Genomic DNA, 24572 nt, shown 5'->3' on the forward strand with positions numbered 1-24572 from the left:
GACATAGACATAGATATAGTCTATCTATATTACAGGGATATAACAGGTTAAGTTACTGGACCAATGTTTTAACTCCACAAAAAATCAAAATATAGACACAGATTGTACAATTAGATGTGTCAGTTAGAGCCTAATTTGTTCCAAGTGTTAAATACCTACTGACGACGATAATTCATTCTCAAAGACGTCCCAATGCCGCTACACATTCTATCCATCCAAGAAGCATTCATGTCACTTTGAGCAATGGCTACAAAACCTTCATCTATAGCTTCATCTAGATTTCCATCAACAAATTCAGTGTCCCACTCTGCGAGGTTTTCAAGACTAATTGGCTCTCTATCTTGTAACTCAAATTTCACGGAATTTTTCAGCATTAAAGAATTCACCCTTATGTACACAAGATCTTCCAGCATTTGTGGTGTCAATCTGTTCCTCTTTTTCGTTTGTGTCGCATCGAAAGCACTCCAGTTACGTTCACATGCAGAAGAAGCACATGGATGACTTAATAAACGAATAGAAATCTTTCTTAGTATAAGAACAGAGCCTCCATTTGCTTCCCACCACACCCCAACAATAAGGCATACAATTAGTTTCATGAAACGACTAATTATCCAATAACAAATAAAGAAAATTCATTAAAAAAAAAGACTTACTCGGATGACAAGCATTCATTTGATCTATGGAGATGTTTGTAAAAATATTTGGATGCTTTCCATTATAGAGTAAAAGCTCTTGAGAAAACTTGGTTCTTTCAGTAGTATCAATCAGATTGTCATAAATATATGAGAAGGAAGCGCGCACATCTTCATTAGTATATAAAATCTTTCCATCAAACATGAAGCAAGGGTTCAAATACATGGCAGCAGCATGAACCTGATGAAGCAAGTTATATTTCGCTCTGAATTCAAACAATTCCCATATAACCATGTACTTAACAGGATCCTCTTCACATAGTTTTTTAATTGCCTTTCGTGCTCTATCTGTTGCTTCATAAATGTATCCTGAAGTTGACCCATCACCGTCGACTAACCGTAATACCTTTACCAATGGCTCCATGGCTGAAATTAGCTCTTTCCCAACCTCCCAAAATGGTGTTCCTTGTATAAGGTCTTTGACTATGTCAGCAACAGCTCCTTTGCTATACGACATGTTTCTATATTCAACCGACGCGACCAAGTTTCTCAAACCATCTTCAACAGCTAACATACATTGAAGCATAAGAAAGTGAGACGCAAACCTGGTTTTTGAATACTTTCTTAAATCTTTATTGGTATGCTCTTTCATTAAGTCCAAAAGAATGGTATGCCTATATAGATGATTATATATCTTTCTTGCTTTGAGAAAAATATCTATAACCCATTCAACAGAATCATATATATCCTCAAAAAGTAATTGAACTCCATGAGAAGCACACTTTTTTTTGATTGTGTGGGGATACTCTTCCATGTTAGATTACAAGCAAGTCCATAGTTTGAAGCATTGTCGGTCACAATCTGCACTACATTTTCAGCACCAATCTCTTCAATAACTGGTAAAAGTACCTCTCTTATGAATAAACATGTGTTCTGCTCGCCGGATCTTTCAACCGATTTTAAGAATACTGACCCTTTTGGTGAGTAAGCAACCACATTTATAAACGACCGTTATTTCATATCTGTCAATATGTCTGACATGATAGTGCATCCAGTTAACTTCCAAGATTCTTTAATATCTTCTACATAATGTTCCACATCTGCTTTAGTACTGACAACCAACTTGGTTCGAAGAGTAGAATAACTTGGTATTGAATATCCAATACCATAGTCCGAGACAGCCTTAATCATCTCAATAAACCCTGGTGTCTGTATAACATTAAAAGCTATGTTATTCAAGATGAAAAAAAGAGCTACTTTCATGTCCACCGCCTCTTTATCCTTTTTGCTGAGAATGCAGGTATTGAAGTTTGTTGCAAGCTTGGTTCTTCACAGACACTAACACTGCTCTCTCCAACACTCTAGTAGATGATCTAGCTCTTTTATTTCCACTAACAGTAACACCGGTCTCCACAACTGCAATAACAGCTAATGCTTGTACTTCTTCAGGTACTTGTGCACAAATAGCAATGTCACGGCCTTTAATACCCGATAAATGAGACTTCACTCTTGCTACTCCTCCAGGAAAATCTCTTTTGCAGTACTTACATTTGAAACGGTTATTCAGTTTCTCTACATATTCCCAAAATTTGTCTTTTATCTTCGTCATCTCCTACCAAATACACATTGAAACTAGTTTTAGGAATCAACAAAACTAGAGAAAGAGAATTCTTATATAATGATACAAATTTATAAACATATGAATATCAAGCTCAAAATATTATTCATAAATCTATAACCCAAGTCATTATTCATAATATTATTAATCAACTAAGTAATAAAATATCTAACCTAAGGATATAACCAATCAGGGATTCAATACAATCCAACATAAACCAGATCTACATTTGTAATACAACATCATGGATTGATATTCATATTACACCACACAAACTCAATCAAACTTATCCACAAATACATATACTATTGATTCAATTGAATCCATAAAATCAGATTGAAACCAAACAAATCATAATCAAATATAAAAATACAACACAGAATATGGTTGATAGAATCATGCCATACCTTGTCGCCAGATTATAGGATACAAATCCTTGGAAGCAGATATTCAATTTATGGATTTGAAGATATGAAATCAGAGTTTTAGTGCACCTCAGATGCAGTGAGACTGAGAAGTAGAAGAAGGTTAGAAGAAATCTAAATTCTTTCTCCAAAAGTTTTATTTATACCCAAAAATTCCTAAACCTATTTTCCCCGTCCGAACGTAAGAAAGTTTGATTCGGTACGTAAAATCTGCGAATAGTTCGTGATCTTCATATAACACGCGTACCTGGGTCGGACTTTCAATAGGTCGCCCGTATGATTCGTTCCCGAGCAATACGGAATAATTCACGAATTATTCGCGGAATTGCTAACTAGGGGCCTGCGTGCTTCTTTTTGTGTTTCTTTTTGGATGACCAATCCAGTAGTAGTATGTCAGTGTGCTAAGAGAAACCACAGTGGACGATTAAAACCAAAACTTTGATCCAGAAATCAATCACAGTCGAATGTACTAAAGACCAAATACCATACTAAAACCAAATATCATAGTATATTTGGTCTGAACCCGGACCAAAACCAAATTTGGTCGAGCGAAGTATAATTGTACGTTTGTTAATAGACGAGCTTTAAGTTACATTTCATTTGAAGTGGATGTATATTTCCCGTGCCATTGGTGAGGCGTCTTTATAATTTACGTTTCAATTAGGTGGTGATATAAAGTGCGCCTGAAGAGACGTAGGTAAAATGTACGCATGTTTAGAGACGACCATTAAAAGCTCGGCCCATTGAGACGACGAAGTGAATATCAACGCCTGAATGAGGCGTGAAGTAAAAGGCCGCCCCATACAGGCGTGTATAAAGCTCACGCCTAAACCCAAGCGTATTTTCTCAACATCATCCGTATTCCTACCAAGAAACCTAAATTTGAAAACAATAGTGGGGAGAAACCTAAGCAGAGGGATATTATCAAACGAAGGACCACTATCTTTACGACATTTTGTTGATGAATTTTTTAGCTTCGAGGATATTTAACATTTTCGGCTCCGGAGCACGTGATAGATTTCAGACTTTGTATTTTGGTTAATGACATTTTAAATATAAGTGTTGATATGATACTCATTTAAATCCTAAATCCATGAAGGGTAAAAAAAATTGTGAAATCGTGAGTCTTAGTTGAATGGTCATTAACCAAAATTATAGCTTTGTACTCATTTTGGATTGTTATTTTTTATCTACGTTTAGTGTTCTCGAGATTTAATTGGTTCCTTAATGTCCACTAGATAGGTTTGTCAAAAAATTTATATTCGATCATTATTAAAAGAAATTAGTTGCAAGCTCTCATCGGCAAATGTAAGACCTCGTCTCTCGAAGGTATGTCAATAACACTGCTAGGTAAAATTTTCGACATTCTTGAGGATGATTTTGAACCACACAATGGACTTTGTTCTTAAGACAGATTGAGTTGCAAGATAAATTTAGGCTTGTGATCTCCCTATTAGGAACGAAAATGGTAAAATTCAGGTCGCACTTTTGTCCTAAGTGTTGATGGGTGAAAACGATTTGCTAGTTTTTGAGGAAAAGTGGAGAGACGAATGTCAGTCCCTCGAACGAGCAAATTTGCCTAAACCTTTACAAACAGATGCACTGCACGGGAGTGCTTTGAGATCGAGAGATCAATCTTTATGACTCCGTCCTAAACCAATAAAATGGTCGTTCCAGAGTCAATTCGGTCACAAAGAGGGATGAGGGTCGATCTGTGGGAGGGAAGCTGAGAAGTGTGTGAGATCAATGTTTATCGAAGGATTGTGTATGCGTTGGAGAGTTCTGCAAGTTTTCTGTGAACTGTTGAGTTCGAAGATAAATTATGATTGATTGAATTCTCCTCCGTTGAGAGTCCTTGTTCAGATGAGAATTCTAGTTGTTCAATCATGGACTTAGAAACTTATTTATAATGCAAGAATAATAAACACATTGATCCCTGTAGGTGTGACGGTTACTGGAGTGAAAGAATGGGAAAGTGGGAAATCGTGATTAAACCAGTTCCACGTGCGTGGGAGCATTGGTTGATTGTCCAGCCACTACTTTGCTAACTCCTTCAACTGCTTTCACGACTTACTCACATTTTCTCGTCGTGGGTGTACACACGTGCTTTAGGCCGCCAGACCAAAACCCAAGTGAACATCCCCCATGTGACATGATTGATGTCTCATGAATGTGGAGTCTGCAAGGCAGACATGTATTTAATCGGTCAATTGTTGGCTTGGCTAAACTATGAGTAGTAGCCTTGATGAGTCGATCATAATGGACAAATGAGATATGCTCTGAGACTCATGAATTGAAGATAAAATGTCTGTTGGGACAGTAATGATGCTCAGACGTTGAGTCTTGATGAATTGTGATATATCATTTTACCAGTTGAGGAAATGACGATGTTATAATAATTTGGATTGACGCGCATCATATGAGATTGCTCGATCATGGACCTATTCTCATATGTCGAGTATCCGAAAGGAAATCAGATATGTTGTTGAATTATGCAGAATTCTCATTCTTGATCTAATATGTCATGAATGATTGAATGACAAAGTAGGATTAAAATATTTGTGAATATTAGATGATCGAACGTCCAATTGGATGGAATATTGGATAATCGGCCAATTTGATAGTCATCCAATATGGGTGCTCTCGTACGAGCAAACAATGTTGGTAGCAGGACGGAATATTAAAATTAATTAAAAATATTGATTTCTGGATCAATATAAAAATTATCGACGTTTGTATAATTGTCGTAAATTGAAAATTCTAATTTCGGAGAACCCTGAATGATGAAGATTTGTACAATTTGGGTTAAGTAATGTCGACCAACCAATGGGTATGACAGTCGTCCATTGATGGTGAACGGACGTCCGAGCGTTCAGAAATATCCCTAAACGAGGACTCATTATTCGGAGAATCATGAAAAATATGAATTATTATTATTCTGATTTTATTACAGGTTAAAGAATATTACATTAACTAGTTGGAAGCCTAACAAGCTAAGCTCCAACAACATACTACTACATCAATTGAGCAGGTTGCTGTGCTATCTTACCAGCGAGCCTCATGGGTAACCTAGCCAAGGGAACCGAAGCAGATTGGGGGGATGAGATTGTGTCACAAGTGGGGCAAACTAACTCTACCTTCCATGTTAATTTCTTCAATATTATGCCATTGGGGGCTCGAACCTGGGACCTCCTGGAATGCATGAAACTTTAGGGAACGGGGATGACCAGCTGAGCTAGTACCCGTTTATTGAAATAATAATAATGGAGAGACGTGAAACCGGGCGGCCATGATGGCCAAGGGACCGTCCAGGACCGGTCATGGTGTGCACGGGCCACCATGATCCTCCACATGCATTCCTGAGAATTTTATGTATTTTGTTGCTCGTTTGAGCAATATTTTGGATTTTCAGAAGAGTTTGATCTTGACTGAAACTCTCAATTTTGCATGAATGAGCAAGTAGGACTTTTCTCATGCAACCAATATTTTAAGAATACTAAAATAATAATATTCTAATATTTTTTATGAGAATCCCAGACGGTCGTAGGACCATTTGATGTTTTTTTTTTTTTGAGATTTGAGCAATATTGAAGAAATATGGAAAAATTAGATTTTTTGCTCAAACAAAGGAGTTTCAAGAGATGAGAGAAGCAAATAATAATAAAATAAGGAATTGGATAGGCGTGGTTACTGACTTAAGAAAACCAAGAAGGAGGAGCAAAGACTGAAGAAGATTCCACATAAATCTCTCAAACTACAAGAAGCACTTGTCAATCAATAACCTACCAAGTTTGCAAGAATTAACTCTTTCATTCATGAACCGTGTGTTCATATGTCAGTCGTTGATAAGGAGTTTGGAGATGATAAAGGATTTTTCAAAATTGTTAAATACTAGGAAAATTCTTATGAGAATTTATTCTTACTTTTAAGAAGTATAACTAGGGTTTGGTATAGCAAAAATTGTGATTACACACGCTATTTCCAACATTTCATTTTGCATGTTTTTAGATTTATTTATTTAAACTCTAGATTTTTTGGAAGATGAACTTGAAGTATGTAATCATTATTGGTTTAATTATTGCAAAAGTCTTATGAAATTATATATGTGCGTTTAAGTTTTCGTGAATCGAGCTGATATTTCATATATGCTCAGAAGTTAAATCTATTATGTTTTTTATAAACTGAAAATAGAACAAACTGTTTGAGAAGCTTTATTGTAGTGTCGATCTACTCGTGATCACACTTTTATGTTAGTACTGGAACATACACTCCGTAAGATTTTCTTATGTTAAGTCATACTTAATAAAATTATCTCTTTGTTCGTAACTGGAGTTGGGATTAGTTTAAGTCGATATTAAGGATACAAATCCATGTGATTTGTTAATATCCGACAAAATCCTTTTTTTCATAAAGTAAGGTCATTCATGTTGTTCTTTTGGGAATGACATCAAATGGGGGAGAGTTCTTAAATGAACTTGTGCTTAATTGTTATATCTTTATGGGGTGTGCGGATGTGGAAATTTAAAGGAGATGCTTGTATCATAAATATCCTAGATGAGCGTGAAGTATTTCATTACTATGTAATATCATCTAAATAAAGTTGATAGCACCTTGGAATCCTGAAGTATCTTTTGATTGTACTCATTACGATCCCATAATTTTTGTACCTTTGCCAATTTTCATTGACAAAAAGGGGGAGAATTATTTAGTAGTTTTGCACTACATACATATGGTTTACGGATTATTATATAAGGGGTAGTGAATCAATAATATATAGGTTTCACCTACTATGCAAAATATGGAAGTATTGATTAATGGGGAGAAACATATCATTGTAGTATTACTTCAGAGTTGGGATACAATTGAACTTTGGAGAAAATAATAATACTATGTTTCTGTATAACGAAGATTGAGAATATCTGTTTTCAAAAAATTTATCGCTATGGATCTTCAACAACAACGATGCTGAGTTGAACACGTTCAGAATCATTGCAACTTGAAGTAACGAAGAATTCAAGAAGTTGAAGAAACCAAAGAAATCAAGCATGATGGATTCGAGGAGTTTTCAAAGCTTTATTTTTTTTTATCCATATGTATTGATAGTGTTAGAGAACTGATCGGTCGAACTCGCAAGCGTTGTTATCTCAAGTTTAATTGATCAAAACTATAGTCTTGATTTCTAGTCTACTTATTGCTATGTCTCGGATTAGGATAGAATGTGTAGCTCACGGCGTTCATCGATTGAAGACGAAGATCTACTGAGGAGATCTTGGAGGAACTTCATCAACAAAAGGTATGTGGAGACTAAAACTTATCTATCACTCAGAAGTCTATTCTATTATATCTTCTAATGAGACTAAGTCGTATAGCTATATAGACTTTTACAGTATACACATTTGATATTTCGAGCTGAGTTTATCTCGCGTATCTATTTCTCGAAATATGTGTTGGAAGCTTTTTGCTTTAACTATGTTCATCATTATTCTTGACGAGTTTAGTTGGAGACAAATTTATTTGTTGGAAACTAAATATTAAGTCAAAAGATGATCATGTGGAAATTTCCTAGAAACATCTTATATGATTTGTGTGAGATAATCATTTGATGTCGACTTGGAAAGTTTCGTATTGATCATTCGATCACTTGAAAATTACTTGAAGCTAATAATTTCTGTGAGATAACTATTGTCATCTTCTAAGGATGTTTCAAAGATTGAAATGGGAGTTTAGAACAATATTAACCATGTCTGGATACAATATGATATGCATACCTATATGCAAACTGTATTGTTATGATTGAGGTCTGGGAACCTTGTTTGCATACCTAGTATGCAAAGGGTTTTAACTGTAAAGGTCCGGCAACCTTGTTTGCGTACCTAGTATGCGAACGGTTCACCTGAGTTAGGCCTGGGATAGCTGTTTGCATACCTGGTTTGTGAACGGTTGGACAAGGACAAGGTCCGAAGCTGTTTGTTTGCATACCTGGTTTGCGAACACAATGGTTAAGTTCTAAAATCGGTTAAGTATTATTCTCATACTCATGAAATAAAACACTTATGAATTAAGGAATGCCATCTTTGCAAATCGTGGCTTAATGTTCATGAATTGATTCTTGTATAAGTAATATATACAATAACGAATCAATCCGATTTTGTTTCAATTTGTTCATATATATTTTTATGAGATAATGAACAATTGAACAACTCTATTTGAAATTCAATAGATTCATTTGATTATCTTTCATGACTGATCGGTTATCATATTTGATCTAGAAGTGTTAGATCAAAAGTGTTCATATGGCTAACTTCGGTTAACTGTTATTGAGCCAACTCAATATACACGTTTAGGTACGGTTACCCATATCTAAATGAAGGTATATTTCATTTGTGTGTAACAAGCTAAGACCATCTAACGCTGAAGATTGATGCTTCATTTTTAAGCAGACTTAGCTTGAATATTAAATCAGGATTTCATCTAACGTTGAATATCGAATGCTTTTTTACTAAGCTATCTTAGCTTTGACTGTAAGCAACTCCTGATTTGAAAAACTATATAAATAGAGTCGATTCTCCTTTCCTGTGTCCTAGTTGCAAACTAGAGTCGATTCTCCTTTAACCTAGGTTTTTCCAAAACCCAATTAGGTTAATGACTTGAAGACTTCATTTGGGATTCGTGAAGCCAGATCCAACTATTTTCTCTGTAGTTGCATATTCTAATTTTACTTGTTTTATCATGTTGAGTACTATACTCTCTAAGATTTGCTCAAGATTTATCTCCGATTAGTAAGATATTTCTTCGTCTCAGACTTTGTGATTCTGCGGTAACTTCTTCTACCACCATATAGTTAAGTTATTGTGAGGTTATTCATATTTCTAGGATGCTCTTCGGGAGTATAAGACCGGATTATCAATTGGTTCCTGTTCACCTTGATTTATCATAAGACGGAACAAAAACTTCGTAGATATTTCTATGGGATACAGATTTATATATTCAATAGACTTTTCTGTGTGAGACATATTTGTTTATTAAGTCTTCAACTTTGGGTCCTAGAAACTCTTAGTTGTGGGTGAGATCAGCTAAGAGGATCAAGTGCATAGAGTCCTGCTGGGATTCATAGGCGTAATTAGGAACGCCACTGTACCTTAATCAGTGTGATATTGGTTAGGGCTCAAATACATTCCAGTCTGAAGTTAACTTGTAGTAGGCTAGAGTCTGTAGTGGCTTAATACAGTGTGGTATTCAAATCTGGACTAGGTCCCTGGGTTTTTCTAAATTTGCGGTTTCTTCTTTAACAAAACTTATGGTGTCTGTGTTATTTCTTTTCTGCATTATATTTTTATATAATTGAAATATCACAGGTTATGCGTAGTTCAATCAGTTGATAAATCCGACCTTGTTTGTTGGATATAACTTGATTGCCACTTGGGCATTGGTCTTTGGTGTCGTCCAAGTTATTTCTCATATCAATCAGGATCGCAGATTTCTATCTGTTTGATTTGCTGATTGTATTGAGAAAGAGATATAAACTCTTTGATATAATTCTTGATTGAGTCTCACTTTTAAGTTGGTGCTCTCGGAATTAAGTTGGAGTTTAGTCCATCCAGATTGTCGAACGAATTATTGGGTGTGGTTGTTATACGCCCGCTTTTTCAATTGGTATCATAGTAGGCGAAAACGCTAAGACCTAATAAGTCTGTGTTTGAAGCAATCTGATTTTTATGGACGAGTCTATCTCTAATAACGTAGCAGTTCATAAATTACCATATGTTTTTCAATGCTTAAATTCACTTGTGAAAACGGTCATATCTAGGTCAATATCTAAACATCCCCGTGATATAGAAACTTGTTAGAGCATGGCTCGGTCGACCTCGCATGCGTTGCTATATCAAGCTTGTTTGTCAATGTTAGTGATCAAAACTATGAGTCTTGATTTATAGTCTACATAGCTAAGTCTCGGACTAGGATAGAAAAGTGTAGTTGAGCTCAAGGACTTCATGGCGATTCATCATACAACAACGAAGATCTACACAAGAACCGTGGAACTTCATCAACAAAAAGGTATGTGGAGACTTGAACTTATATATCACTCAAAATTTTATCCATTCTATCTCCTACTTCTTATGAGACAAAAAGTCGTATACTATATAGACTGGATCATACACGTTTGACATTTCGAGTTGAGTATTCACTACTTATCTTTTTCTCGAAATCGTGTGTTGGTAAAGCGTTTCGCTTTGATCGAGTTTATCTTCACCTAGTGAAGAAAGTCATGAAAAGTTTCAATTACTTTGAGAATTGCTCTAACGTGAAACGGTCTGTGAATAACGGCTATATAACGTCCTCTGAGAATGTCTCAATGATTGGAATGAGAGTTTAGATTACATAACCATGTATTCCTTAATCATAAGTTTTCGAACTTTGTTGATTGAGAGAAACCGGAGGAATTGGCTTTGCCAAGTCCACGAACCCAGTCCGCGAACTAACGGAAGTTTTCTTACCGAGAATTTCTGCTGGGATTTTCCAAAAACTCGTTTGCGTGTTTAGTCCGCGAACTCAGTCCGCAAACCTAGGCCGCGAACTGGCGGAAGTCTCTTTGCCGAGATTTTTTGCTGAGTTTGGAAAACTCTGCCGGTTGCCTTAAGTCCGCGAACTTGTTTGTGAGCTTAAGTTGTTATGATCTAAAGATGTGCTCTGAACATGAAACTTAAATTACTAAGGAATGCTTTATGCAAACGGTGGCTATAAAGTTCATGAGCCGATTCATCGAATGGAATCATCTTTGTTTAAATTGTGTCTTGTGTAGTTACATAAGATCTCATAGCAATTGAAAAACTCTCTAACTAGTTCATTTGAGTCAATTGAACTAGTTATGGTGAAGAAGAACTTGGTTAATATGAATTACTCATATGGTTAACCTTTTGGGTTACTAGGTTGAACCAACATACAGGTACACGTTTGGGCATGGTTTTCACAAACCCAGTAAACGTCTACCCAAGTGTGTCTGACAAGCTAAGTTTTCGATCTAACGGTTGAGAAATATTAGATTGAATCTAAATCAAGTTTTCATTTAACAGTGAATATGGATTGCTTTGTAACTAAGGCAAAACCCTGATTTGAAGGCTATATAAAGGAGACATTTAACATTGTGCAAAACTAATACCCACACGTCTGTGTGATACTAGTGCGCTCGCTAGGGTCGATTCTCCTTTAACCTTTGTTTTCTTCTCTAAAACCAGGTTAACGACTTAAAGACTTCATTGGGATTGTGAAGCCAGACCGATACTACTTTTATCGTAGTTGTGTGATCTGATCTTGCATATTCTATCGTACGAGTACAATCTTTGATTGTCTTGAGATCGTGAGAGTTCTCTGATAGGAAAGATAAAGAAGTCACAAACATCTTTGTCTCACTGTTTGTGATTCATCGACAAACCTCTTGTGTAGTCAAGAAGGATTGTTGAGAGGTGATTTATTAATCTAAGATGTTCTTAGGGAATATAAGACTGGATTATCAATTGGTTCCTGTTCACCTTGATTTTATATCTTAAGACGGAACAAAACCTAGGGTTTTTCTGTGGGAGACAGATTTATCCTTTGATAGACTTTTCTGTGTGAGACAGATTTGGTTATTATCAAGTATGCGATTTAGGGTTGCAGCAACTCTTGGTTGTAGGTGAGATCGGCTAAGGAAATCAAGTGCGCATTATCTTGCTGGGATCAGAGGCGTAGGAGTACAACTGTACCTTGGATCGGTGGGAGACTGATTGAGGTTCAACTATAGTCCAGTCCGAAGTTATCTTGGAGTAGGCTAGTGTCTGTAGCGGCTTAATACACTGTGTATTCAATCTGGACTAGGTCCCGGGGATTTTCTGGATTTGCGGTTTCCTCATTAACAAAACTTCTGGTGTCTGTGTTATTTCTTTTCCGCATTATATTTTATATAATTGAAATGATACAGGTTGTGCAATAAGATCATCAATTGTAAATCCCACCTTTGGTTGTTGATTGATATTGATTGATCCTTGGATATTGGTCTTTGGTACCGTCCAAGTTATTCCTTGTGTTTGATTAAAGACTCGCTATTGTTTTAGCTTGAGTAAATCAAAACAAGTGAGAGATATTGACTCCTTGAGATACTTTAATCTAGATTGAGTCTGACTGTCTAGTTGATTCTCTAGCAAAGTATTTCGGAGTTAGTCCATATAGATTGCTGATGAGTGCTAAAAAGTGCATATTTCTATATATTTTTCTTGGCATTTAACTCATCTTTTGTGCATTAATTCTACATTTTATCCCATATTCTGTATTTTCATTGTTTTCAAGAATAAATATTTTTCTTACTTAATTTTGCATTTTTAGGTAATAAATAAAGTCTGGATGACTTGCGGAGCGGAAAAGAGATGAAGAGTGGTGAAAAGCCGGGAGGAATTACGCAAGGAAGCCGCGAAGAATGGTGCGCACAAGTCCAAAGAGCTAGGAATGGGCTCAAGAAGGAAGAATTGTTCTTAAAGAAGATATGGGCTTGGCATACCCAAGGCCCAAAACCCTTACCCAAACCCATTTTCTATATCCATAACCGCCTCCATTATCAGCCGTTAGATGGGACTACATCGAAATCCTACGGTCGCTCCTTCGTAGAGCATCAAAATCTGAAGTCTCTGCAAAACACCACAACGCTTAAATTCCAAGCCTTCAGATTAGATTGTAGTTGAATCCAACGACCGCTTCTATGCCTGTACATCAAAATTAGATACTCCCGATCTACACTACAGTACCTAACATCATCTAACACCGTTGACTTCGTTGTGTTTCAAAATCCAACGGTCGCAGCGATTCATCTCTCATCTCACCGTTAGATCTACTAACCATCTTCGCATCCCGCAGCTTAGAGTCGCTGGACATCGAATTGATGATCCCGCACAACACCCTAGTACCTAATATCTATACCCCAAAACAAACGATCCCTAAACCTAAATCCATCGACCTCTTCTCCTCCACCTCCTCCCTCACCGTCTGCAGAGAAAACCCATGTCCGCCATCACCACCACCTGCTCTGCCTATACCGCCATCACCACCACCTGCTCTGCCTATACCGCCACCACTACACTCCATCATTCTCCTATCCCCTAGCCACTCATTACATCAACCCCTCAACCTATTCTTCCCACTGAAACCCTAGTTTTAGGGGTTGATGAAATTAGTGAGCTAGAAACGCAATTAAAGGTGTGGGAAGCATCAGGAGACCATAAGGAAGCATGGGTCGACACACTCAAGAGTTTTCAGAGATTAGGTAAGGGCTAATTCAATTTTTGATAAAACCCTAATTTTAGATTTTTGGGGATTTTACGTTTTAATGATTGTATGTATGAAGTGGAAGCGTGGGTGAGAGCTACTGAGTGAATTCAGAGAATTAGGTGAGGTTAATTTGTAATTTTTACAAACCCTAATTTTGCTGCTTTGGGGGAATTTTGGGGTTTCAACTGTCTGGGTATAAAAAGGGGACTGTGGGTGTGATGTAAAGGCTTATGCTGGGTTAGCCAGCTTCACTTCTTTAGAGAACTGGACTAGCCAGTTTCTCAAATGTTTCATATGTTGCTCTGTCATGTGTTAGCCTCTTTTAAATTCCAATGTTAGTTATGTTCTAATCCATTCTGCTAGGGTTAAATGGAGCCCTTAATATTTTGCTAAATTGATTCATGTTTTTAGTGGTGTTATTGCTGTACTTAATTGCTTAAGGGTAGATTTCATCTTAGTTCCACAACATATTACTTTCACCATGTATGTCATGCATCCTTGGTAGTTTGATCAATTCTATGTTGTTGTGCTGTAAATCATGCTTAAAATGAATAGATTTATCTTTTGATTATTTGTGCTTTAATCAGACAATTAATACTTGTGATAAATACTTTTTACCAGAGACAATGACATCACTGTAACTGAATTACTTAGCTAAGATTAGGTGGTGGACTCCAAAATCCTAGCAATCTCCATATCCACACTGATATTTAGCTTTTGTCTTGACACTTTAGGTTCGAATTCAATTAAGAAACATAGAAAATCAACACAACTCCCTCCTTGTCCCTGTGGACTTCCCCTTTCTTCCCTTTCTAGCTACAATTGACCCTGTATACTTGCAGGTCAATTTGTAGGTTGTTTATAAAACCCACCAAGTTTTTGGCGCCGCTGCCGGGGACTCGGTTAGCGGCGATGTTGTTGTTTTTTGTTCTACATTTGTTTGATGTTCTCTGCATTTGTTTGATGTTGCAGGTCTTGTTGCTGGCTAGCCTTTGCTAGCTAACTGTTGCCTGTTGCTGCTAGACCTTTCTTAACCTTGCTGTTGCATCCTTAGTGCATCCTGTTGCATCTTCACTGCATTTACTGTTTCATTACAACTGCATTCTTGCATTCTTTCATTTACTGTCATCTAGCCTCACAGAATTCTTAACTTGCACCATCTAGCCTTTATGGATGCATCATTAGCTTTAGCTTGCATCTAGTTTTGTCCTGCATATTCAGTTATCAACTCATCTTGCAGCTCATTGATTCTGTCCTGTAACTTTCTTATTTGTCATCTGAAGCTTGTGCCATCTGCATTGCATCTTACATCATTTTGGCATACTTGTCATCTTATATTCTTGCATATCTTCTTGCACTGCATCCATTTGCATAAGCATCACTGTGTAACTGCATTTTAGTCTCACTTGCTTCTGTGCATTTAGTGTAAGCATTTAACTGTTCTTGCATACTGTTTTGCATTACCAAGCATCTTTGCTGTTCTTGCTTACTTAGTTGCATCTTTTAGCTTAGCTTAGTGTAAGCATAGTCCCTGTTCTTGCACTTCCTGTTAGGAATTGTCTTACCTCTTTAGTGCATTGTCTTGCTTCTTTCTCTTGCTCTTGTTATTGCTCTTGCTTTTGCCTTGCTGTTGGGTTCAGAACAAAAGCTGCTGCAATTGAACAAGCCCACTTGCTGTTGAACAATTCTGCTGGGCTTGCTGTTTGAACTGCAGTAGTGATCCTGCTGCCAAGCTTCTGTTGCTGGGCTGTGCAATAAAGAAACAAAAGCCCAACTGGGCTGTAAGCTGCAGAAGGAGAGGAAATTGAACCAAGCCCAACTGGGCCTTATTGAAGCCAAAGCTTAGGATGATCCAAAGCCCAACTGGGCTTTTGCAACCAAACTGAACAGCTGGGCTGTGCTTCAAAGGTAAGCCTAAACCCATTAAGAGAACCCAACCTGTGGGCTTCCATTTTTAATCTGTGGGCTTGTAATAATTTTTTTTTATTTTTTTTATTTTTTCTTTATTTTTTTTTTTTTTATTTTTTTTTTTTGTGGGTTTGTAATAATTTTTTATTTTTTTTTTTTTCTTTTTTGGGCTTGTAATTTAGTTGTTTGTTAGGTTGTTTTTTTCTTTTGGGCTTCAAACCCAAACAAAAAAAAAAAAAAAAAAAAAAAAATTTGCTCCTTATTTCAAAAACCAAAATTTTATCCCAAGCAAAACCAAATTTTCTTTTCAAAACCCTTTCAACCAAATTTTCAAAACCCATTAAAACCAAATTTTTTTAAAAAATGGGCGAGTGTGTGAATAAACTCCGTAGTCTCCATGAATACATGTACCCTAACATAATAAGCCAGTTATCATGTATCGTCTTACCCCAGACTGATGGCCCATTTGAACTAAACGCAAGCATGATACAAATACTTCCTATATTTCGAGGGTTCGATTCTGAGAATCCCTATAACCATGTAAGAGAGTTTGAACAAATTGTCCGGGCTTTACAACCTGACCATATATCCGAAGACTCTTTGAAATTGCGTTTGTTTACTTTTTCTTTAAAGGAAAAGGCCAAAACATGGTTTTACGGTTTGAGACCGCAGTCAATCACCACTTGGGACCAACTCACAAATCAATTTGTCGGAAAGTTCTTTCCACATCATAGGACCATCTCTATTCGTCGAAGTATTAATTGTTTTGTCCAGTTAGATGGAGAAACACTTTTTCATTATTTTGAACGATTTAATGATTTGTTGTTTGAGTGTCCTCATCATGGCCTCGAGAAGTGGAGACTGGTCGCCATTCTTTATGAGGGACTAGACTTTAAGTCTCGAGCCTTGGTTGAATCTATGTGTAATGGTGAATTCATTGATAAAACTGTGGACGATGCATGGTTATTTCTAGCTGAAGTTGCAGAGAAAACCCATCAGTGGGAAACCTATAGGGAAACTAGGACCATGCCACATGATATGGGTAATCACCATGAGTCAGATGTTGATTTTCCCAATGAGCTTAATTCTGGATATAGTGTTTCATACCCTATTGCTGAAAATGTCAATCCATATTCACCTATTTTAGAGGCAGATGTATGGACGAAAAACACTAATGGTTTTGACAAAGTAGGATTTTCATGTATTTGTGATGATGATGATTATGATGATGTTATATTAGAAGAACATGTCTATGCTGAAAATGTTATGGAACCTTTGGGTTCAAATACATTAGGCTTTTCTGCCCCGACCTTCATGAATGATGTTTCTTCTAGTATTCCATATACATGTGATGAGGCTACTGATTTAGATATTGTGCAGTTATCCTGTGAAGAGCATGACTTAGGTAATGTTGAATCTTCTGTTGACACTAATGATCCTATGCATGAAAATATAGTTGATGTGTCTGATTCCATACTTAAGCCACAATATATTGCTTCTTTTGATGTTAATTTGGATATTTCGGATAACCATGATTCTGAATTTGGACTTGTGAAATTGTGTTGTGATGATGAGCATGCTACACAACTTGATTATGATTTAGAAAATGCTGATGTGACTGATAATATTGGTACTTTTGATCTCATGCATGTGAGAAACTTAGATGTCACCTTCTTGCCTAAGTCACAGATTGAGATTATTCCACCCAACCTAGATTTGGTTTGTAACAAAAATTTTAAACCAACTTTTTGAAGATTCCCAACCTAGGATTGGAACTGTGTGCCTCTCAAGTCCTCTTGGACTATTTTGCATCTAAATACAATACTTTTAAGGAGCCACAGTTGGAATATGCATGTTTGTCCATCCCAAACAAAGTCCATTTTCAGTTAGACCTTGTGAATCCTGCACCCCTAAAATTGTTAGATTTTGTGCTTAAAAGTAAACCTGTTGAAAAATTTAGGTTTAGGGGTGATTCATCCGGTTTTTCACTCTCGCTCTCATTTCAGTCCAATTTTAGTGTTTTGAAACTGTCTATGTTTCAACACTTTGTCTTTTGGGTTGATCCTCAACTCTTTAGATTGTTAGTGTATGGTGAATTTTTTGTATATAATCCAGTAGATAAAATTTTAAAACCTTTTGTTCCTTTTGTATATATTTTGCTAATCCAATATGATCTCGGCTGAAATGTTGGATTCGCCTTGAATAACGGAGTTCTAATGCTTTCGCCGAAATCGGGTATTCTCTTTCCTTTCTCTACTCAACATGTCCTCTTCATATGTTTATTATAATTTTGTTATTTTTGAAACATTGAGGACAATGTTTAGTTTAGGTTTGGGGGTGAAGATACTGATAATATGCCATAATTGAAAACAAACTCCTCTTTTTTGAAAAAAAAAAAAATTCAAAAAAATTAAAAAATGAAAAAAAAAAAAATAAAAAATGGAGCTCATTTACCTTGAAATGTTGACTCTTGTGCAAATATGTAATTATTAGGAGTCTTAGTCTAGATATTTAGGCACCCTGATTCTAGCACAATTCACATAGTGATAAGAAATTTGCACGCGCACGATCTACCAATACATGTATAGCCTCGATCTTCAAGGTGTTTGATAGGAAGTTATTGCCAATCACTTTAGAATACTGAACGAAACTTGACTAGCTTGTTCTTTGGTTGGTTGGGATAGAAGGTGGAGGTTACATTAAGAAAGACAACCATCGAATTTAACTGGGTGCATCAAAAAGGGCTACCTCTTGCAAAGTGTCATGTAATTTTTGTTTCCTTTTGTTATGTATCAAAAGTGTTTCTTATCAAAAAAAAATTAAAAAAAAAAAAAAAAAAAAATCAAGTATTTTCAATTCCATCTCTCTTGTTCCAAAAATAAAAGAGAGTAGTCAATGTAAATAAGAGTCATGTAAAGAGTCATCTTTTTGTTTTTTGTAATAAGCAAGGAGGGTGTATGCCATTGATGTACAACGCGAGTAATTGTGAAATACCTCCAACTCATTCACAATTCTCGTAAAGTCCGGACAGCTAGCTAGATTTCGACCTTGGTTTTTAGCCTGAGAAACTATCTCTTGGTGATTAGTAGTCATAACTTCAGATCTTTCTTTACATATGTGTAGATACACTTTACACTCTTATCACATGTCTTTTTTTGTTATCAGTGCTAGGATTGTGCCTTTGATAGCTAGATTGACATCTCCATTTTGCTGTGAGCTTAAACTGTCTTGCACATGTCACATTTGATGGAATATGAGCTTATATTTTGACCTAGAACTTTGTAGGTACGTTCTAAGCAAACCTTCACGAGACTTAACTCGTCCACTAGGGACACTTAGTGGTTTAAAAGGCTTAGTGCATACGCTAAATGCATTCGAGAGACCAGCGACAGTGGTATAGTTAGGATTTCCTTAGTTTTGTTTTACTTGAGGACAAGTAAAATTCAGGTTTGGGGGTATTTGATGAGTGCTAAAAAGTGCATATTTATATATATTTTTCTTGGCATTTAACTCATCTTTTGTGCATTAATTCTACATTTTATCCCATATTCTGTATTTTCATTGTTTTCAAGAATAAATATTTTTCTTACTTAATTTTGCATTTTTAGGTAATAAATAAAGTCTGGATGACTTGCGGAGCGGAAAAGAGCTGAAGAGTGGTGAAAAGCCGGGAGGAAATACGCAAGGAAGCCGCGAAGAATGGTGCGCACAAGTCCAAAGAGCTAGGAATGGGCTCAAGAAGGAAGAATTGTTCTTAAAGAAGATATGGGCTTGGCATACCCAAGGCCCAAAACCCTTACCCAAACCCATTTTCTATATCCATAACCGCCTCCATTATCAGCCGTTAGATGGGACTACATCGAACTCCTACGGTCGCTCCTTCGTAGAGCATCAAAATCTGAAGTCTCTGCAAAACACCACAGCGCTTAAATTCCAAGCCTTCAGATTAGATTGTAGTTGAATCCAACGACCGCTTCTATGCCTGTGCATCAAAATTAGATACTCCCGATCTACACTACAGTACCTAACATCATCTAACACCGTTGACTTCGTTGTGTTTCAAAATCCAACGGTCGCAGCGATTCATCTCTCATCTCACCGTTAGATCTACCAACCATCTTCGCATCCCGCAGCTCAGAGTCGCTGGACATCGAATTGATGATCCCGCACAACACCCTAGTACTTAATATCTATACCCCAAAACAAACGATCCCTAAACCTAAATCCATCGACCTCTTCTCCTCCACCTCCTCCCTCACCGTCTGCAGAGAAAACCCATGTCCGCCATCACCACCACCTGCTCTGCCTATACCGCCATCACCACCACCTGCTCTGCCTATACCGCCACCACTACACTCCATCATTCTCTTATCCCCTAGCCACTCATTACATCAACCCCTCAACCTATTCTTCCCACTGAAACCCTAGTTTTAGGGGTTGATGAAATTAGTGAGCTAGAAACGCAATTAAAGGTGTGGGAAGCATCAGGAGACCATAAGGAAGCATGGGTCGACACACTCAAGAGTTTTCAGAGATTAGGTAAGGGCTAATTCAATTTTTGATAAAACCCTAATTTTAGATTTTTGGGGATTTTACGTTTTAATGATTGTATGTATGAAGTGGAAGCGTGGGTGAGAGCTACTGAGTGAATTCAGAGAATTAGGTGAGGTTAATTTGTAATTTTTACAAACCCTAATTTTGCTGCTTTGGGGGAATTTTGGGGTTTCAACTGTCTGGGTATAAAAAGGGGACTGTGGGTGTGATGTAAAGGCTTATGCTGGGTTAGCCAGCTTCACTTCTTTAGAGAACTGGACTAGCCAGTTTCTCAAATGTTTCATATGTTGCTCTGTCATGTGTTAGCCTCTTTTAAATTCCAATGTTAGTTATGTTCTAATCCATTCTGCTAGGGTTAAATGGAGCCCTTAATATTTTGCTAAATTGATTCATGTTTTTAGTGGTGTTATTGTTGTACTTAATTGCTTAAGGGTAGATTTCATCTTAGTTCCACAACATATTACTTTCAACATGTATGTCATGCATCCTTGGTAGTTTGATCAATTCTATGTTGTTGTGCTGTAAATCATGCTTAAAATGAATAGATTTATCTTTTGATTAGTTGTGCTTTAATCAGACAATTAATACTTGTGATAAATACTTTTTACCAGAGACAATGACATCACTGTAACTGAATTACTTAGCTAAGATTAGGTGGTGGACTCCAAAATCCTAGCAATCTCCATATCCACACTAAGATTTAGCTTTTGTATTGACACTTTAGGTTCGAATTCAATTAAGAAACATAGAAAATCAACACAACTCCCTCCTTGTCCCTGTGGACTTCCCCTTTCTTCCCTTTCTAGATACAATTGACCCTGTATACTTGCAGGTCAATTTGTAGGTTGTTTATAAAACCCACCAATTGCTAAGAGAAATATTGGATGGTGTTGTTAGACCCCCGCTTTTTCAATTGGTATCAGAGCAGGCAAACACATTAAAGACCTCAAAAGTCTGTGTTTGTAGCGATCTGACTATATGGACTATAAAGTCTCAATAGACGCTTCACCAGGTTTAAGAAACAACCGCAAGAAAAGGTCTGACAAACTGGTGTCTCTTCAAAAAGGGTTGGATGAACAAATCCGGATCAACTATGGTCTTGTTGCAGAAATTGCAATTCTTAAGGATTTGATATCTGGAAATACTCCCTTTGAGAAGTTGAAAAATCTTAGTTGTTCCTCTTTCAAGAAAAGTCATAAAATCAGATAGTAATCAACGACAGAATGTTGAGAAAACTGATATGACAAGAACCAGTCAGACAATCTTCAAAGCATAGGCTCATGTTGTGATCCATCCGATCATATACATCAAGCTTGTATGCCATTTCAAAAGAGTCTTAACGTTGAAAATAATCTTTGTAAGAAAACTAAACAAATGTATGATTCTCTAAAAGTTCATACAACACTACCAGGAAACTCTAAATTGAGAAGTACTAGTAGTACGGGTGCCTTTGCTTTAAGTTCCACATCTCTCTTTCAATGGTTTCTTGATAGTGGATGCAGTCGACATATGACAGGTGATCTCACTTGGTTTGTTTCGTCTGTTGACTATGAAGGAGGTCTTGTAACATTCGGAGATGGAAGTTGTTGCTACATTAGCAAAAAGGGAAAGATCAAGCTACCCGGTGTTCCAGAAATCCATGATGTGGTATACGTTAAAGGTATGACTGCTAATCTTCTTTCTATTAGTCAAATTTGCGACAAGGGCCATCGATTTGTCTTCAATGCGAATGGATGTGACATTGTTGACAAATATGGGAAAGCGATTTTTCAAGGAACTCGTGGTAAAAACAACTATTATCTTCTTGATACTCAGTTTAGCAACCGTTGCAATTTGACTAAGGTGGAATCTACACATCTTTGGCATGAGCGTTTTGGTCACATCAATTATCGCCTTCTAACTAAGATCATTAACAAAGAACTTGTTAGAGGCATTCCCAAAATCAATGCAAAGATTGAAGGTGTATGTGGTGCCTGTCAAAAGGGTAAGCAAACGAAAGTTCACCACAAATCATCTCGAGATATTCTCACTAAAGCTCCACTTGATTTAATTCATATGGACCTCTTTAGACCAATTCAACAACCCACTTTTGCCGGTAAGAAGTATGCTTTAGTTATGGTAGATGATTACATCAGATTTACTTGGGTTGCATTCCTATCCCATAAGAATGAAACCCTTAGTGAATTCAAGATTATTGTTAAAAGGATCCAGAACGAACAAGGTCGCAAACTAAAGAAAATTAGAAGTGATCGTGGCACTGAATTCAAATACACCAAGGTATTTGAGTTCTGTGACGAACTGGGGATCATTCAACAATACTCACCACCAATTAATCCTCAAGCTAATGGAGTTTCTGAGAGAAAGAATAGGAACATCCAGGAAATGGCCAGGGTAATGCTCCACAACAAAAAGTTACCTTTAAGATTTTTGGGGAGAAGCTGTCTTTACAGCATGTTACTTGATCAACCGTGTGTATTTACGGTCTAAAACCCTTAACACTCCTTAAGAGTTATGGTATGGAAGGAAACCCAACCTACACTATCTCAGGGTGTTTGGAAGTAAGTGCTATATTCTGAAAGATCGAGAACATAAAAGGAAATTCGACACCAAAAGTGACGAAGGTATCTTTCTTAGCTATACTTCTGATAGTCGTGGTTTTCGAGTTTTTAATCTCAGAACACAAGTCATGATGGAATCTGCTAATGTTATCATCGACGACATTAGTAATTTTTATCAAGATAGTTCTCCTGCTGAGTTGCCTCCAACTGAGACAATTGAGAAAGTCAAAGAAATTCCAGAATCAGTTGAAGTTATCTCAACTGTTACTGATCCTGACATTTCTAGTGACGAGGAGAAGAGCACTGATCAAGCCATTCCTGATGAACAAGAACATGTCCCTCCACGACATCTTTGGGTTTAAAGGAATCATGACCCCAACAGTATCATTGGGGGAATGGATTATACAGCCAAAATAAGGGGTCAACTTCAAAATATATGCAATTTTGGTTGTTATCTTTCGCAGGTGGAACCAAGGAATATTGATGAAGCTCTGAAATATCCATTTTGGGTAAATGCGATGCATGAAGAGTTAAATCAATTTGAAAGACAAGATGTCTGGGAACGTGTACCTTATCCTCCAAATGTCAATATTGTTGGTACCAAATGGATATTCAAAAATAAGTCCGATGAATTTGGCACAATTGTCAGAAATAAAGCTATACTTGTCGCTCAAGGATATTCACAGATTGAAGGAATCGATTTTGACGAAACCTTTGCACCTGTGGCACGTCTTGAGTCCATTCGACTTTTATTGGCCCATGCCTGCTTTCTCAAGATTAAGTTGTTTCAGATGGACATAAAATCAGCGTTCCTGAATGGAATTTTAAAATAGGAAGTCTATGTCGCTCAACCTAAGGGGTTCAAAAACCCTGATTTCCCAAATCATGTGCGAAAGCTCAAAAAGGCGTAATATGGATTGAAGCAAGCACCAAGAGCCTGGTTTGAGAAACTTACTACCTATCTTATTAGAAAAGGTTTTTCAAGAGGAGGAGCTTGTAAAGACCCTCAAGCTCGTCAACGCTATTAGACCAGTCAAGCGATGAATAAGCTGACAATAACGTGATTAGTTTAACATGAACATTAATTATTAGAAATTAATCTAACAACGATCTAGATACGAAAATAGTACCGTTAGATAGAACTCGAGAAGTTATGCGGAATGAACTACTCGAACGTGTCATTCGGATATAAGACGAAGAAGATATCATCGACTTTGTTTGAAGGGCAAATTAGTATTTTCGCAGCTAGCCGGGTGGCTACCCTTATCTAACTGGACGTGTCATTCGTTGGTATTATCTAACCAAGACGAGCATATAAACTCGCCCTTCTTTCCTTCTTTCTTTCTTATTCTCCATTCTTCTTCTCTTCTCTTTTCTTCTTCTGTTTTTCTCGCTTTCGGCGATTCTGAGAATCGATTGAGAGAATTTGTTGATATAGCAATTTAAATTGATGAAGGCGAAGATAAAGTGATTGTAAATCGAGATAGAAGACGATTAGGGATCGAAGTAATAAATCAGAGGAAATCCAGTTAGAGTTTTGTAATTGATTTTGAGTTCGAAGAGAATTGGTGGGTTTGTAGAGTAG

The 24572-nt window shown here is 36.9% G+C and overlaps 1 protein-coding gene across 1 annotated transcript; it reads right to left on the reverse strand.

Moving 5' to 3' along the window:
- Positions 1 to 155: 155 nt before the first annotated feature.
- Positions 156 to 1149, reverse strand: LOC113280531. The gene is made up of 2 exons (XM_026529142.1): positions 654 to 1149; positions 156 to 553 (listed from the first exon to the last, which is right to left on the reverse strand). Exons 1-2 carry the CDS (start codon positions 1147 to 1149, stop codon positions 156 to 158), a joined length of 894 nt encoding a protein of 297 aa, XP_026384927.1.
- Between the last annotated feature and the right edge of the window lie 23423 nt (positions 1150 to 24572).

Source organism: Papaver somniferum, chromosome 5 (genome assembly GCF_003573695.1).
Source record: "Papaver somniferum cultivar HN1 chromosome 5, ASM357369v1, whole genome shotgun sequence".
Classification (NCBI taxonomy): Eukaryota; Viridiplantae; Streptophyta; class Magnoliopsida; order Ranunculales; family Papaveraceae; genus Papaver; species Papaver somniferum.